Below are 18,801 nucleotides of genomic sequence, written 5' to 3' on the forward strand. Positions count from 1 at the left end.
TAGGTTTCGTGTTGGGTGTGCTAGTTGTGCTAAATTGTAACGTCATTTTGTTCTATTTCTTTGTAGCGAAAGCTTAGCCACTCCGGCGAAGAAACCAAAGAAGACTCCAGTTAGGGCGCTGCGGAGCGGTCGCAAAAAGGCTCAAGGGTCAACGCCGGCTAAAGAAAAAACCAGTACCACCAAGCAGCAGCGGTCGGCCAAATCGAGCGACCAAAAAACACCCGTCCGTTCATCAACACGGTCCCGCTCGAGTACGAAACCGGTGGTGGAGAGCCGTCCGGCAAAATCCCGTACACCACGCACACCTCGTCAGAAAACCCCGAAACAGGGTTCGTCCACGTCGAAACGCACACCATCCGACGCCAGCCCACCGGCCAGTGGCCGGAAGGAGCAGAATATGTCATCACCGGGATCGGAAGATGGAGAAGCGGCCATATATGCGGTGTTGGCGCAGCTGCACGGTAAATAGGCGTATTCATCCCTCGAAACCGAGCATCGGTAGCGTTCCGTTATAAAAACGGACGAGAGCACCCGACAACGTACAATTTTTTTCTTATTAATTCATGTTATTGCGCTAAGTCGCCTTATTACGTACCCGCCTAAGGAGCGGCAAAAATAACAAAACTTGTAAAATCCACGCTGAAGAGTCCATCAACACCCGATCTGCAAGTGATAAAAGTTACCCAACTCAGACATCGGAAGAATATAGCGGCACCAAAGCCTCCCGAATGAAACGTCGTTTGTTAGCGTTTCGGGGAAAAGCCTGACTCGAGCGTAGGACAGTTTATCAATTTTTTTGTTTCCTTAATAAAAATGTTATTGCGTATGATCGCAGGAAATTCGTGTTGTGCATGTTAAATGCATCGACAAATGAGGAAATGCGAAAGAAAAGACAACCTAAAGTATCGATTGTTAAAACGAGGAAGATTTTCATTTCTTTTTATTACAATTCGACTCACACTGCTCGTGTTTGTGTGTAGCTGTTTGTCTGTGTGTATGATTGAATATGCGTATTTTTTCTACCCCTAACATTTCCCTCTTTTGCCGTAAGCTACCCACTTCCGTCAGCTTTAGCGATCGGATCTTGAATGTCTACGTTCCAACGCCTCCATAGAACGGATCTCCTCCCGTAGCTGTATCGTGTGTGTTTAGTAACATCCCTTCACAATTAGAACAGTAATCGAAAGGAGCAAGGATTTGGACCCCTTCAGCACCGTGCTGCATGCGAGAGGCTCGTTTTGTCTGGTGGTGTTTGCATTTTTGTTTTGCTTGATCTAATTCGTTTACATTCTTCGTACATTTCACTAAAGCTACCACTTCCCGATATACCTTCGTTTGGTTGTATGTGTGCCTGTGTTTGTGTGTCTGATTTTTTTCGTCCTTTTCTCCCGCTCGCGTCCTTTACACAGTCATTTTTCTGACCGCCGCACCTCAAGTAATTAATTTATTTTTCCCCATTTTGCTACTAACGATTGAACCAACAGTATCCTTCGAACTATCCTATATCATTTTTTTTCTCTTTTCTCATTTGTTACGTACTTAGTTAATTATCGTTAAGATGTATAAGAGCGTAATGAGCGTAGCTAAGTGTATATATAGTATATATATAAATTATATACATATATACTACATATAGTCTATGTATATATGTTTAAATGTATATAGATATTTCTATTACTTCTAACAGCGGTATCGTTTCGGTATTGTAGCGATAATTCGTAAGCGGTAAATAGACTTTTTGTTGTTGCTTAATTCGCTTCGGTTCACTTTGCCTTTGCTGCTTCCTACGCTGGCTTGCTCCCGATCGGAAGTTTCCATCGTTGGCCTTAGGCAACGATCGTCCCCACCTTCACTTGCACTCTCCCATCACCTGTAGAAGGAGCACAACACCCGGACAGCGATTTGAGATGCCGCCAACGAGCGAATGGAAAAGGATCGGGGGAGACAAATCGCAAAAAAACAAGGAAAAACTATGTACAATTCTGATCCGATCGTGTCCTGGGAATCGGCACGCTGAACCATGGGCCACAAAAAGGGGATAAGAAAAATAAAACAAATAAAAACGGTCATCCCCCCTTTAAGGATGCGATTGATCCACCGATCACAGCACGTGGCGCTTTATCTCGAGACTTCCGGAAGAAGTTACCGGTCTGTGGCGAACCGCTCCATCTTAGGCTTTGAGAGAGCACGAAGGGCCAGCATGGCCAGTGTGGGTTGAACACGGACACCACACCCCCAAACGGAAAGGGTATGTCCTAGATCCACTCGGTTTCTCTCGAATCTGGACTAATCGAAGCCACAGCAGGGCGGGTAGATCGTAACAGAGATAAAATGCAACATAAATATGTGAATACAGTTCCCTTCGAGGACAGCAAAGTGTGTGCGCTCCCTCTACCATTACCGGCCCTGCGTACACCTCTTCCCCGAGCTCCCTAAGATCCCTCCCACGCTAGCTATCTATCACTATAAGTCACTATCTGATCCTAGGCGAGTTGAGTGCATCTGGTTTGTTAGTTTCTATTTTGTTGTTGCTGTTGTTGTTACTGCTGTTGCTTCGCTTTATCTATCTGCTTTCTTTCATTTGGCTACTTTCTAATTCACTAGTGCTACCGGTGCAGGTGTACGCTTGAGTGGAACAATGTGCCAAGAAGACGGTGCCACTATTCTTCGTCTGCTGCTTGTTCGGTTTCGAATATTCCGCATGCCTAGAAGTCCTATGTATCTTTATGTTATATATTTTTTGTATTTCTTTTTTTCTTTTCTTTGCTATAACCCGGTACCTAGCTTCAATCCCATTCCCGGGGACCCCTTTGCTTGAAATATCAATTGCGGGCAGCTCTTTTGCCTTCCTTTCGGTGGCGGAATCACACAAGAAAGTCTACTAGTGGTCAATTGCGGTTCTTCTTCTCTTCCATACTCGCTCACTCATCCTTCTCTCTCTCTCGCACGCGCTTCCTTTCTCCCTAAGAGTTCCGTGATCAAAGCACGTAAATATCAACGATTTAAAATATTACACATCCCTGTCCTCACTTGCGCAATCCAGAGCGGGTGATTAGTGCCGGACAGGGATTCGGATCTGACGCCATCGTCCTAATTAGCTACTCCTTTCGGCGTCTCGTTCGCTCTACATCTTCCTTTTGGTTGCGCCGGATGTGGATATCTCCGGTACGGCGGCGGGCTTTTTCTTCTTCCTCTTCGCACCTTCCCTTGGGAGCGGTTTCCACTCCTCACCTGTTCACTGCACCCGTTGGCACGTTAACTGTGAATAATGCAGCTGCTTGTACTTCGCCCCGTTCCTGATGAGAGAAACGTGGGGGGAAATGGGAGGGGAAGGGAGGGAGGGCGTGATCCTTGAAGCAAAAAGGATCGCCCACGGCCACCACATCGACCCTCCCGAACTTGTTCCCGTGTGCTTCTGCGGCTATTGCTTGAGTTTTGGGTCGGAGTGAAATTTTTTACTTTGGTTCTTCTCATCACCACCTTCGACCTTGAGATACCGGTACGAAATCTTGCTTTCTCTCTCTCTCACACACACACACTCTTTTCTTATCTTTTCAGCTTTCCTGGTTAGCTTGGATTTGTTTTAAATCGTGGCCCGAATCCAACGATCGCTCACGATCGGAGAGGGCGCAGAAAAGGGGGCTCTTCTCACATTAACCGCATCTCCCTCTCTCCCTCTTCTCTCTCTCTCCTCTTTCTGTCTCTTTCTACCAGGAGTAAGGCTACCCAGCTCAGACGTCACCATACGCTAGGGTCCAAGAACTTTACGGTGAGCTTGAACCAGCCGCCGGACGATACAGCGGATTGCGATCCTTCACCGGTAACGGATGAGCCTCCGTATTGAACACCCAATCATCCAGCGGTAGCAGTGAGTCGTCGGAGAACAGAAGATAAAGGTACTGTGGAGAAAAAAGTGTCTGTCAGCAAACGTAGCGGCAGCTTGAGCGAAAACGATACGCACCTTGAGCGTTTCGGCGAGGAAGAAACTCTGCTGAACGTCGTCCTTAACCGGTTCGGTGTGGTAGACGTTTTTCAGCCCAGTGTAGCCCGTCGGCGTGCGGCAATGCTTCTCCAGGGCCTGCGAAAGAACGCATATACGATGTCAGAAAGGGTCTCCAGCGACATACGGCGTGAGAGGCCGCTTACCTGCACAGCATCCCAGCCCCAGTCACGGTACTTCTGGTCGTGCGTCAACCGCCACATGATGAAGTAGCTCTCGAACGTTTCTGGCCGCAGGATGTAGTACTTCTCCTGCACCTTGAGGGCTTTCGCTTCCACACCATCGTTGAAGCGGAACGACTCCGGCCCCAGCCGGGTGTACGTGCGGATGTAGCTCTCGTGGCAGGTGTTCGTGAGCCCTTCACCGATCTCCATGTACTGCTGCGAGTACTGGTTGCTGAGTGAGGTGCCTCCAAGCCCGAAGAGGCCGCCTTCAATAACAAAAAAAAAGGTTAACAGATATCCTCTCAAATGTAGTTCGTTTCAACAGCTGGTTGTATCCGTCGGTCACCTACCAGCGAAACACGCCAAATGGTCCATCTTATGCTCGAGCCGATCGAACTTCATGTCCGACACGTAGGTCAACCCACTCGGCGAGTTCCGCACCATGTGCTTGATGATCGCCTGCATCGCCTCATCGTACATCTCGCGCGCTTCGTCATCCTCGTGACCGGACTGGATCCACGCCTTCAGCAGGTACTCGTAGAAACTGTCACCGAGCGCCCCGAGCGACATGTGCTGCTGGCCCCATTTGCCCGTCTTTGGGTTCAGGTAGTTCGGGTACAAACCCTTCGGCTTCTCGATGTCCTTCAACACCGCCCGGATCGTCTGTACGCGCTCTCGGTACACGGAATCGCCGGTGATGTCGCTGAGGTAAGCGAACTCCAGGTGCAGTGTGCCGAACTCCGACAGGATGCTGCTGCCACCGCTCGCCCAGCCGTAGTTTTTGCTCACCTGTCGAGGGTTTGTAGACAAACAATGGATGCTCGATTAGTACACCGTGCAGTTTTTCAGTTGACGTGTGGGTGGACTAATGCCATGTGTGCGCAGGATGACGTTTGAGGATAGCTGATGCAAACTTTGACAACGAATTCTTTGAAATGACCGCCAATGGGAGGTCTTCTACCTCTCGCACCTGACGTGTGGTCTCGTGTTTCATAGTGAATTAAACACACCAAACCAAACCACCAGATCTTCAATCTAAGCCTCTTTTTTTGTCCCCAACAATGTCCCCCTTTGGATGACACTACCAGCGCTACAAATGGGTGTTTCTTTGAGTGATTGTGTGGTCTATCTCTACTTCAGAAGAAACGCACTTTAGCGTACTACAACACTACGGGCACTGGTGACGGGAAGGAACGTCTTGCGGAGAGGGCAGGAGCCAGATGTCTGATTGCTAGTGTGGAGGAGTGGCTGTTGAGCAAAGGAAGATAGGGCTGCAGATGAGAGGTGGAGTACTACAGTTTGCAAAACCGTTCTACTCTACTTCAAGCGCTACTACTTCTTAGAGGAAGAGAGAAAAAAAACGGGACGACAGAGTCCTGCCGCCGCCACGTACTAACCTTATAGAACAGGGTGGTAAAGAATAGCTCTACGTGATTAAGTATGCGATCGAGCATGGTTTTGGGCTTTTCCCGACATTTAATCGCGGGGCGAAGGTTACGGGCGTTCGGCGCCGATTTTGGGTAGGTTTGATTCATTTTGGTTTGTTTGTTTATATTTAATATTTCAGTATTTCAAGGCGCAAAATAAAAACACAACAACAATTCAGTGGAAAATGATAAGCACGAGAAAACGATAAGATACCAGTACCAGTACGAGCACACACACACACAAAACACACAAATGCACATGTACCAATACACAAATCAAACGCGCACACACACAGGCGGTTGAAGCAGTTGAAGGATGCCCACCGGCACAGAAGCCCCGAAAAGGAAACGTAACCGGACGTGTAGGTGTCCATTGGAATTTGGGTGACATTGGAATTAGCACAGCGTAAGGAAAAATCGGCGCACAAATATGGCGCCCGGAGAGTAAAAGGATTCGATTCAAGGAGGTGTGTGTAGTAGTTAGTGATAGACAGTTAGTAGTTAAGGTACAGGGATGCCATTCGGTGGTTTATTTGCAGACGTTTTTTTTTTTTAAATTTTATTTTATGAGAAGGACACAACGAGTGCCACCATTTTGCGGTGGTGTTTGTTCCGTTCCGCACCGTAGGCGTTCAGCACGTGTTCAGCCGCCAAATCGCGGCAAATATGGATGGAGATAAAAGAGAGAAGGAAAGAGAGACAGTTATCGGCAGCAGCCATTAGGTCACACGGCACACACAAACACGCGTTGACTGCGCAACACGGAAATGGCACGGTGTGCACGGTGTGGAAATGGTTGCAAGGTTGCGGTGGAAGCTTAGCGCGATATTGAGCGGATGTTGAGATGCGATAGAATCGAAGTGAATATGAACCATGAAGATGGCAAGGACTGGCTGTGACTGAGCAGCGTTACAAACGGATTTCGATTAACGGGTGCGAAACCATCGAAGCTAGTGTGAGGTGATTAAATATGAATTAACGGAATGTAAACTGAACCGAAATGGAGGAAAAGGCTCGCGGGAAAAATGTATGGGACGCGACAAAACTCATGTAAAGATCCATGAAAGAGAAACCAAGGCCAATGAGCAAAATATCGTTGCCTGAATATATAAATTAGCTTCAAAGTTTAGCAGCAACGATTAGAGAATAAAATTAGAAATTTTTTTAAAAGAAGGTCACCTTAGCAGGTCTAACATGGGGGGGAGGTATTCAAATATTCCGTCTCTTAAAAGTATTTAATGGTCTAAACCTTACGGCTGTTTAATATCAAGAGATACACCAGTAGAAGGTTAGATAGAAGATAGAGTACAAGCTGCCAAACAGAGGAGTTGAAGCTGCATTAATTAACTCTACAACCTCTTGCTGGTCGCAAACTGAGAGAGTTGAATAACAAAAAATAAACAACACTAACTGGAGGGTGAACATCGTTCGAAAGCTGGAGGGTTTTGGACAAACGCCTAACAAGGAAATAGAGAAAGTGCACGATAACGATGAAAGTGAGCCAACGTATCAAGTGACTGTTAAAAGATGCGAAAAAAAGAGGAAAAAACGCTACGTGAGTGTGCCACTAGTGCCACGTACTATCTACCGACCATAAAACATCGCAAGAGACCCACCAACGTGGGCTAGAGGTGGAAAATAAAAAAAATACACGAGCCTAAAACCACAAACTTACCCCATTGCGAACGTTGACAAGCGCGTACGGGATGCCGGTTGGGGTTTGGAACGCCGGCAGCAGCTTATCCGCGACATATCGTGCCTTCTCAAGGAACAACCTGTCCCCGGTGAAGGCGTAACACGTGAGGAAACCACCGATAAAGCGGATGTTCGTCTCAAACACCGACAGATCCGCATCGACGTTCTCGAGCGTGAACTTCCGCTCAACCCATTCGCGACCCTCGTCAAACTCCCGGTGTAACCCCATCAGGTAGAGTGTATCAAGACCGTCGACGATCGTCGCACCGAGATCGAACGAACCGAAGATGCTGTTGCTGTGGCCACGTTTTGATAATGGCCGGAGTTCGTTCTTGCCCCAGGCGTACAGCTTGTAGTTGCTCCAGGCGTGCACCATCATCTGTGAAAAGAAACGGAAGCGTGGTGTTATTCTGAGGTCGTGTCCTGGAGGTGTTGAGTGTGCAGCTATTGGCAACATTTGATTGGTCAGCAAATTTTCACCACATTGAACAGTACCCCCACATCGACCCTCTCCTATACCTTTACGAACCCCTTTGGTTGTCCATCCCCTAGATTCCTGGACATTGTCATGACACATTCGTTTTCCTGCAACTTGGGTTTGGTCAGCAAAAATAGGTGACAATAACAGCTCATAAAAAAACCCTCAGAACCCACAGCACGGTGTTGTTACACGTTTGCCACCTCATTACGAGCTTCACCCGAGTTTCCCCTTCTGATTGACGTACAGTTCATTAACGTTTTGCTATCTCAGGTCGTACGATTTTCCACTCGCCATGTGATCAGAACCGAGCCGGTGTACCTTAACGCTTTCGCTCCACTTTTAACCTGAGAGATAGAGAGGTTGCCTCAATCGTACATCAGCACTGACCCAAGTCACTGTGGAAGCGTGAAGGCCGATTTGGAAGTTTCCCTGCCAGTACGCAGCAGTTAATCAATTCCGACTTCGAATCAGTGATTCGTTACCTTGCAGCAGGTTGAGTTTCTGCGATTTCGCTCGACTATATGACCCTCTAGAGCTCTTACTAGCTTGTGTTAGTCTAGTATGCCTTGACTCCTCTAGTTAGGGAGTTAAATCTGTGTGACATCTCACACCTTCTGGCAGAAGTAAGAGCTTCAGCTGACGCATACACGGAAAAGACCATTAACCTGGCAGGTTCATTGTACGGTGGGTTATGCAAATACACGCAAAAAAAAGCTAGCTCCCAGCCCAGGATCGTCATCTAATCAAACTTATCTTCACACGAGCGTCAGCCACGCTCGAGAGGATGCCTGTTCAATAGCAATGTCAGACTATTTCAACAGTCTCACGGTCACTGGACCTGTGTGGAGGGGTATTTATCTCAAACGATCGCGAGTTCGAATTTAATTTGACGCAAAGTTTACTGCGACAATCTCGCCGTGCTATCACAGCCTGCCTGGATCTGCCTCAAGATGACGCATCGTCGAGGTGATTGTGAGCCTTTTTTTTATCTATCTTTCTCCCTAGCACTTGAGAGAAGCGAGTCAACACATCTCCATAAACTGGCAAGCCCGCCAGCCCGTGTTCCATCGTCGAGGACGAGGATCGAGGCTGATTGATCGTAAATGTCGCCTGTTCGGTTGTTGATCACGGATCTCGGAAGCAATTGGAAGACGTTTTGTTTGACATAACGCCGACTAAGCGGGAGCGATAGGATGCTGCCGGTGTAGCGTGACGTCTAGAAGACGTTCGCGTGTAATGGTGGTGTGTTGATCGCGTGTCATTTTGATTGCAGCGCGTCAGAAAGGTCGTCATTGAGCACCGAGACGGTACAGACCTGTCGCACGTAGTCCCGCTTCTCGTGATCGATCGATCCGGCGTCGTCGGTTCCGGCACCCGAAGGTGCATCGTTGATCCGCAACCAGCTGCTGGAGTTGAAGTAACGCGGCACATACGACGCACTCTCGAAGAGCGACCGACGTTCGCGGGTCTCTTCGTCCTCTTCTGGCATCTCGGAAGGGTTCACGGGTGCTTCCGACACCGCCGCCGGTAGCGCACGCTTGCTGTGGCTGTACTGGTAATAGTGGTGGTGATGGTGATGACCACTAGTCGGATCCAACTCCGCACTGGAGGTGTACTCGCGGCTAGCACCAGCAAACCCACTAAACCGTACGTGATCGTCGTAGTCGAGGAAACGCTCCTGATGCACCTGTAGCGGGTCCAAGTCACGCTGTTGGCGTACGACCAGCGTCACACCGGTCATCGCAACGAGAAACATGGCCGTCGCAACCGCACTCATGATGCTCCGTTCTTTCGGTCGCTAACCCTTGTGACAGGCTGCCTTCACGGGGTCACCCGGTTCTCGGTTGTTGGGTGCGTTTCACGCACAACCACAGCCACACACCGTAAAGCTCAACCAAAATCACTCTCACTCTCGACGCGCTGGTAGTAACCTTTCACCGCAACACACCACCTAGTAGTACATCGCCGCTAGTGCCGGTTCGATCTCGTTCTAGCGCATCCAGAGCATCGGGTTGGGCAACAACGATCGAAGCGCGCGATTTGGAATCAGCTGGTGTGTGCGCGCTCGTTAGGCTGCCGAGTTCGGGTCAACTTCGGATTAGCTCCGTCTGCCTGGTGATCGCTAGAACGCGCAGTCTGTCGGTGGCCTTCGTTGGTGCGCCTGGTAACTGATTAGCGTGGGGGGAGCCGCGAATTACGCCACGCATATGCTGACCCTTATCTGTGGGGCTTCCGGTGTCATCGGCCCAGTCTCGGTGTGTTCGTACAGGCCGTTCTGGGATAATGGTGAATATTTCACCACTGGTTCACGATCTGCAACCGATCGATCCTCGACCTAACACGTCGAGACCCTAACGTGTGATCTTCAACCCAAGACACACGTACACACACACACACACACAGCACACTCACTACACCCGGGGTGTCGGTAAAAACCGCGCGAACCGACTCGTCCGCCGTCTCGTACGTATTTTGCTGCAGGAGGCGGTGGTGTCGTTCGGCATACTGCCCACATACCGACCGATCACAGTCCTTGTTCGCTCCGGTGGCCCGCTCAGACCCGGTACACGGTGGAGCTGTTTGCTTCTTCATCTTTTGGCTTCTGCTTCTCTGGCGTCGCAGCACTATGGGAAAAACAATGTGCGATCGACTGGACCAAGGCAGATTGAGTGCTTAAGTAGCTTTAGTGTGTTTGGTGACTTTTTGATGCTTTTTCAACATCACAATTAATTATATCATAGAAATCACACAATTAGATGGTGTTTTTGAGCTAATATAGCATAAGACGCTTCAGAGGTCGAGTTTTATCGCTTCATTAAAGCGAACTTAATATTCAATGTTTAACCGCATGTAGTTAAGTCTTATCAATAGCGACTTGATTTTATAACACCAGATCATCGAGGTATTCGATATAAATTGTCAATCTCCTACAGTATAGAATTGAAATAAACAAATTTATATGAAAGGCCCACAAGAAGAGCATCACAGACAATATTATAAGGATGCAAGGATGTCAATTAAACCAACTTAAGACAGATTGGACAGTGAATCCCCCCCTTTTCGACCATAGTGCTCTGATGGATCCGTTTCGCTTACTCTCACCCCGTGTGGGTTTCTCTCGCTCTACAGTACCGCCTCTCTCTCTCTCTCTCTCTCTCACGCACGCACGCACTCACTCCCTTTCACATGGGCAGTACGCGATCGTGCTACTTTTGGCGGGCCTTGGGACATTCGCTCTCCTGCTGGCGCCTCAGGCGCCTTGTTCCATCCCCCCTCTCTCCCTCACCACAAGCTTAACGCTCTGCATCACTTAACCCTTCGGTGAGCACCAACTACCCTTGACAGACGGTAACTAAACCCCGCTGAAACTGTGCAACAACCTGCAAGGGTTCACGTGGGTCGTGTCTACTCATGCGTCTCTCGTGGCATCCTCCAACTCCCCCCCCCTACCCCTTCCATGAAGAAGGTCACCAGGTGAAGGGGGGGGGGGGTAGATCGGGGGCAAATCGGCAAACGAAGAGAAGACTACCAACTGCTTCAGTGCACGCCCCGGTTGAGGTCAAGTCAGTGGTGCACTATTAGTAAATTGATTGCCCACCTTCATCCACCTTTAAGAGGTGGAGATGAAGGTAGAGGGGGAGGGGGGAGGGAGGATGGAGAGGTGGAGACTCACCCATGCTGTCAAGGTCACGCAGACCGAACAGTTCGTGTGTTGTAACCAACCACCCGAACGAACGCCATCGGCTAGGGGTTGTTTGGGTGGTGTCTACGATTGATTGCAGACTGTTGCAAATATGCGTCCAATTTCAAGATCCCCCCACAGCTCTATCTCTCTCCCCCACTCCTCCCCCAGCGTCTTCATCCTCGGGGCAAGGTCACTATTTCCGGTGTAAATTAGCGAACGAAGATTTGGAGGTAAATTTGGTGTAAAATCACACCTACTCCTGGCCACTACGAGGAGGAGTAGGACCTACTTCTGGACACTCTCAGACGTTCGAGTGAGAGGTTGTTGTAGACACGAACCCGCTCAAAATATCTCATTAGCACGTCACGGTAGCGGTCAAGGATGCTCTCGTCGGTTGCTTCCTTCTGTCGGAGTAAAAGCGCGAAAAAGGTGCCCTTTTTGATACCTCTGGAAATCGCCACTCAAATTCGCGATGATCCTCCCCCCAAAGTGGGGGATAAAAAGGGGCATCGGTGGGGGTACCGAAACGTTGGTGGGTTGGAATTTCGAAACACACCCCAAAAGCCACCCCAATTCGGCGTGTTGATAAGCGAACAGTAGTTCTACGCCCGTACAAAGTGCTTCCAATCGACGTACGCCATCAAAATCGTACGATGAGGTCAATCGGCCATTTTAACCTCCGCGCGGGGTGTAGATTAGGGACGTTTGTTTTTCGGAGCAGTTCATGGAACGAGATAGGGTGGTGAGAGGAGGAAAGAGGGGGGGGGGGAGGTTGGTGAGGGGAAAAGAAAGGGACACCCAAACACGCCTCCCTTCCCGTTAGCATTGTTGGTGGCCTCGTTTCATCACACAATCGCGCATCCTGACAGTCGTTGTTCGTGGAAAATAAACAACAAATCGTTCTCTTTCCAGAACCTGAACTCTGGCACTCCTTTTTGAAGACGTCACTCTCGATGCAGAGGTAAAAGAAGGCATTTTTTTTTCTAACAAAAAGAAGCCACCCAACAGGACAAAAACATCCGAGCTGTCAGGACAAAAAAAAGGACAGCATCCGAGCTGTCAAAATCAAAGGAAAATAAAAGAAACTCAAACACTTCCGCCCCGGGCAGGTGGAAAACGTGCCGTCAGTTCCGGTTTGTTTTCTTCTTTTATTCTTTCCCCGATTCTCTCTTTCTCTTTCTCGCGCTCAAGCGCCTCCATTAGTGGACATTTAATCGCGTTCGAGATGCAAATCCAACCCAGACGCGGAGGATGGGGAGAATCGAAGGTTGGTGTGTCACTAAGACGTGCGGCACATTTGCACAAACCTACACCACACACACATCGCCATCTCCGGTCCCTTTATGCTACACGTACGCGATTTTACGGAGAAAGTAGGCCTCCTCGCATTAAACCGTATCGCCACCTAGATATGATCATTCGTCACGTGGAAGAAAGAGATGCAGCGTGCAGTTTTCCTTTCACTCACTCTGCGCCGGTTGGAGCAAAATAAAAGAAACGCAACAGTCGCGAATATTGTTTCGCCTTCGAACGGGAAGCAAATATGCACATTTGACCGATCCATTTCCATAAGCTTTATGCATTCTAATAGCTTTTCCGCGTTGTCCATCCCTCTCTCTCTCTCGCATTCGTGTTCCGCTTAATGGAGCGAGGCGAGTAACGGATCAGCGTGAGTCGTGGGGTTTAGTTTTTTTTTGTGTTTGCAAAACTGCATTCCCGGAATACCTTCTCCTTTGAGCTCTTTACCACTTTTTGTTTTGCGCAAAACCGATCAACTTGATCCGGCTCGATTTGCCGCTTGCAGTCGGTGTACGATCGTGTTGAGCGGGTTGCCTACCTTTCAGGCGGAATCGCACGTGTACGAGTAGCCTAAACCGGAGGCTGATCGTAAATGTGTCTCTCGAAGCGATGGTACGTGGTTTATGAGGTGGTTTTATGCAACGTAAAGTTTTTTATGTTTATATTAAACCCACCCTCCGTATGGTGAAGCCCTTTAGAAGGGTTTTCCCCCGAGCGAGAAGGTGCGATGCCGTGATTCGGCTACGAAGAAGCAAGACAAATAAACAAGAAACCCACCCCACCCGAGACGGAATGTGTGTTTTGCGGAACCGGTCCATTTTGCAAAGCGATGGAAATAAAGTGCACTAACGCAAACAAAATCCCGTCCGCTCACCCGGGGTGGGTTTCAAATGCATTCAAATGCAACGGTTGCACGACCAAGACGGTTTCGGTTTCAATGCACCATTTCCCACCGCACTGGGGCCCGCGGTGTTGTACATGAATAGGAAGCGGAATGATAAAAAAAGAAGCTAAAAAGTGCAACTGCGGTTAACGGGGCTTTGCTGGTGTGTGCTTGATGTTGCAACCAGCGTGTCGAGTGCATTTCGAGAGATCGTCCAGTTGCACAAAAACGCCACCGAGACCGTTCCCAGCTTCACCAAACAGCGTACAGCGTTTTTGTTCCGCATTTTGATTGCACAACGGAACGAGCGAAACGCGAGAAACGACAGATCTTTGGATCGCCAGTATTGGGGGGGACGTTTGTGTGCGTGGGCCACCATTCGTGGGCTCTTCGGTGACTGATGCACGCATTTCGTGCCCGATTGCGGGTCGGCAACACGTCGATAAATCTAAACCCGCGGCCCATCGATCGAGATAGCGCAGCTAGCTGGGGTTTTTACCACACAAACACACGTACGCGCTGACAGCCGGCTTGTCGGTTGGCAGTGGGCCTTTCCCTTGGCGCCACGTCACGTCACTGTCACACTCACGCGGCCGGTTCCACGCGCGAAGATGCGCCAACGCGTATTCGATCCGCATCATAATTGCGTGCTCGAGTGTGTGTGTGCGTGTGTGATACGCTCTTTCTGATGAGATCAAGATTGGGATGCAAAACACCCTGCTGCCGGGTGCAATTAAATAGAACATTCGCTCGCGGAATTAACCGGTCACAGGCGAATAACCCTTCTCCCGGATGGTGACGTGCAGCAGAAGAAAAGAAGACAAAATATCGAGAGAAAACGAACAACACAAACACGGCGTGAACTATTGGCTGGTGTGTTTTGGGGGGTTCATTCGTGCCGTGTGTCTTCTTTTTTAAGGCCAACCCTTCTTTTCGGGGGGTTGGCTCGCGATATCGCGACCAAAAGAGCAACGGCCATGAAGTGGCGCGAATATTTCCTGGAGGGTGGGAGGGGGGGGGGGGGTGGTTTTCCTAATACCGAGTGTGGAGAAGGGAAACGAATATGGAGGCGGAATATAAATGCGAGAAAAAACAACAGTTAGAACGCAACGATTTGATGGCAAAAACGAAGCGATGCCTCAACATAGAAAAACTGGCACAACACGCACCCGTAAGCTGATAAATGATAATATTAAAAAAATTGAAAAAAAGAAATAATTTAATAAACAATGTTAACAAGCAACACAAAGTTTCTTTTGCATATATGTACTCAATTATAAACGTAGTGATAAAATTATATAGCAATATATTGCTTAACACCAATACGTTATGAGCCGATAAGAATGATCGGTGCCAGCAACAAAAAAACGGGTATAGTTGTAAAAATAGCTCATTCTCGAAAAGTTAAGCCTCGCAAAAACGGCTCACAAAGCCCGCTGATAAGAACCGCCAATGAGTGCTAAATATTATTCGTATTAGAGAAAAGTGAGCCAGTTTTCGACAGCAAATGAAGAAAAAAGGAATAAATTCCCCCCCATTTCAGAGCCAGACGACATACGGAGGAGTGGGAGGGGAAATTGGTGTGAAATGGTGATATAGGAAAAGAAGAAAAAACGCATGGAACGATCCGTTACGAAACGGTTGCGCAAACATGCTGCTGGTAACACGTAACACACACACACACCGAGTCAGGAAAGAATGGTCGCCACATCTACGAGTGGTCCACGTCTCGCCTATTTCGGTGTTCGATGACAGCCGCCATCGTCAAAAAAAAACTGGGCCTGTTTTCGAAACCACGTCTCTCAGAGGCCTAGGACACATTGATAAGCGAAACACGGTAATTGAACGAATGGGCAGAGGAGAATGATGACGAACGAAAAAAAAAAACTGCAAAACCAGTGACCACGACCTCGTGGAGTTTCCGGTGTGCGTGTGTGCTTTTTTTTTGTTTTCCTTTCAGAGATACATTTCGCTTAAAATAAGCGGATGGCGTTGAGGGCACGTTCGAACCACGGGCTTTAACCTTGACCTTCGACTCTCGTTGGTAGACATGTTTGGGTGGAAAATTGCACGCAAAAGCATCAGCAATCGGCACGGAAAGTCGTGCCTGGAAAGGCAACAAAAGCGATTAGGTGGTGAGCAGACACACAAAGAAAAAAAGGAATAGAAAAAAGAAGTAATAATCACGCAGCAAATGGCTCACGCAACCCGTGCTGGCGGAAAGATAAAGTAATCTTAATGGTCAATCAACACTCGTACCTTTACATTATTTTACATGCGCCACTTTTCAACATGATCACCCACAACTGGGCTTTGCTTATAATACATGGTAGCTTTTTTCTTTTACCATTTAACAGTTTTATTTCGTCTAAAAACCAAAAAGGAATTACACCCCTAATTGCGAAGTAATCAACCACGAACTTTAATCTCGGAATGTAACTTCAAATCCTCGATCCTCGATGTCATTTTTGAGCGTTTAAGTCGAAACAGGTTGTTTAGTTAACCGTTAGAATGATTCGCGGTGCATTTAAAGGCGACGTAACAGTGACTCATTAGTTCTTCTACTCATGGGAGGCCATAAAAGCTTTCTGAGTATCTTCCATCCATTCAAAAGAACGTACAGTTTGAGTGGGGAAGTGTCTTTAAACAGGTCGAATAGTTGACAGTTGACTCAAGTGTATTTTTCAACGATATTTTCAACGATATATTTTCCCATCAAGCTACAATGTCATCAAAAACAAAACCTCGAATATCTCGTGGTGTTTCGCTTTCGCTTTAACTTGACATTCAGATTGAAACCCTCTGGAAGGACCTTCTCCTCCACCAACGGCATTAAACATCGAGCAACCGGCGATAGGAGGTGGATTTTTGTTTTTATTTCACCCAACGGCTTCAATCCCCCACACTCTATTAGCGGCTGGTTGACCACAGATTGAGGCAGGTCAGACAAGGCGTTAGAGGAAGCACCCTCTCACCCCGCCATCCAACCACCCCACTTTCAACCCACCCCATCGTCAACAACGCTGACGACCTAATTTCTCCCCCGTGGGAAGTGCAATCTAATAAGCGATTCCGCATTGCACTTTGTCGAAAGAAGGGGGAGAGGGGGGGGGGTGAATCGTGGGCCCCCCTTGCCACGCTTATGACGAATTCCTCTGCCACACCCCCCCCCTCTCCCCTACCCCACCCCATTAAAAGGAGAACAACATTTTGTAACAGTCAGTTCGATCGTGCCTCGTGGAAAAGGAAAACGAAGCCGTCCGGAGACGGCCAAGGGCGATAGGGACGGCACCCTGTGTTTGCGATGTGCCAATATTGACCCCCCCCCCCCTGTGATGGGTAAACCTACCACCAGCCTCCAGCCCTGTGCAAATTGCAAACGCCAAGAAATCGCCTAAGCGTTCACAACATCTGAAACGCCCGTAGCAACTCCCGGGGCCGATGTCGTGCCGTATTGGTCACGGTTTCCACACACACACACGATGAGGGTGGGGGGTGAGGGTGTTGCGGTTAGCACTGTTTAATGACGCAACGTATCAGGCGGGCGATGGTTGCAATTAATTGATTAGTATACCGCGTCAACTTGCCATTTTTGTGTACATCGAAGGGAGGGGGTGAGAATGAGGAGGGAGGGGTGGACAGGGTGTAAAACAAGGGTGTCTCGCATGCACTCACTCTCCCTCCCCCCTCCCTCTGCCCTGGTTGGTGGCTTTTATCGCCCGTAAGCGAGGGCAAATTTGCAAATTGTTTCGTTCCATTTCGCGTGCCGGGCGTTGTTTCAGCCTTTCCGGTGCACGATAGCCCCTATTACTGTGGGGGAATGTGTGCGTGTGTGTGTGTGGCGGGGGAAGAAGGGATAATTAGCTTCCTTCCTCCACCCTTCATACAAATTTTCTATAATAAAAACAAGCGTTGTATTTCCCAGCCCATGAATCAGGTTACTTACCTCCTTCACTTTGTTGCGCTTTTCACGCACGGCGCGATCCGGATCTTCACCGACGGAAGCGTTGAAAGCGACCCCACTTGGTTGGGGAGGGTGCAGGGCACCATGTGGCCTCCGTTCCGCCAACTCCTGCTCCAGCTCGAGCTCGTGAGGTTCCTCTTCCAGGGCGTTATGTGGCGGTTGCACGACACCAGCCGGTCCTTCAATGGCGGGTCCTGCCGGGCCTCCCGCCACCTGCTCCTGTTCTTGTGGCCCCAGGCCACCCTCTCGCTCTCCCGCTTCCGGTTCATCTCCTCCATCGACCCCACCCGGTTGCTCCTCACCAGCGTCACCCCCAATGGCGGGTTTCTCGAGAAACTCATCCGGCAGCTCTTTGCGGATCTTTTCCTGCAGCTTCTCCCGATCGTCCTGCTTGTGGATGTCCTCCTCACCGGTGCGACCGTGGGCGGGTGGGGGTGCAGGGATGAAAATCTCGGGCCCAGCCCGCTGCAGCTGCTTGTACGCCTTCAGCACGCGATCGGCGCTGAAGTTGTCCGGCAGGAAGAAAAAGCCCCCGAAACAGACGAACCCGAAGGTGGACAGGACGAGCAGGATGAGGCACTTCTCGCGCGACCGGAAGGACCTTCGCCCAAGCAGGGCGCTCGTGGACACCCCGGAAGGACCTCCGCCACTACCACCGGTTCCGCTTCCCACACGCTGGTACGTCGGTAGCATGCTGTTGCCTTACGCTCTCTCTCTCTCTCTCTCTTTCTCTCGCTCTCTCTCTCACACACGCCGCGCAGAGCACCGTCGCAGGGCTTCCCTTGCCTTGCGAAACCTAAAAAAACCCGTTTGCGCGTTGCAGCCCTTTTTCTTTTGTTTTGCTTTTTTTCTCTCGCTCGCTTTGCAACCAGCCGAGTTGAAGGACACCCAGGACGGGGTGGGCGGCCGCGCGAAGCTAGCACACTCGCACGTCTAGGGCTGCACTCGAAGGGCCACCCTTGGTGGGTGGTGGGCAGTGGGTCGTCTTCGGTGCCGGCATCCGGTTCTAAGATGGCGCGCTAATGAGCTTTCGCGGCTGGCCGGATTAGGATCCGCTCGCATCGATGTCACCCAGAGGGCGGGGTGGGTTGAGTGTTGTTGGTGCTGGTGGCGGGGGCGGGCGTTGATGGTCGACAGGACGAAGGTTGATGGTGGGGGGTTGGTGGGGTTTTCGCGCGTATTACCACCAGCACGTCATCGATC

General features: G+C 49.5%; 1 protein-coding gene across 1 annotated transcript; it reads right to left on the reverse strand.

The window, feature by feature from the left end:
* Nucleotides 1-912: 912 nt before the first annotated feature.
* On the reverse strand, nucleotides 913-18,469 carry LOC128729123 (mannosyl-oligosaccharide alpha-1,2-mannosidase IA). Its single transcript, XM_053822773.1, has 6 exons — nucleotides 17,581-18,469; nucleotides 7,267-7,665; nucleotides 4,515-4,953; nucleotides 4,147-4,430; nucleotides 3,962-4,078; nucleotides 913-3,899 (listed from the first exon to the last, which is right to left on the reverse strand). The coding sequence occupies exons 1-6, from the start codon at nucleotides 18,289-18,291 to the stop codon at nucleotides 3,765-3,767; spliced, it is 2,085 nt and encodes a 694-aa protein (XP_053678748.1). The 5' UTR covers nucleotides 18,292-18,469; the 3' UTR covers nucleotides 913-3,764.
* Between the last annotated feature and the right edge of the window lie 332 nt (nucleotides 18,470-18,801).

The sequence above is a fragment of the Anopheles nili genome, chromosome X, assembly GCF_943737925.1.
Source record: "Anopheles nili chromosome X, idAnoNiliSN_F5_01, whole genome shotgun sequence".
In the NCBI taxonomy this organism is placed as follows: Eukaryota; Metazoa; Arthropoda; class Insecta; order Diptera; family Culicidae; genus Anopheles; species Anopheles nili.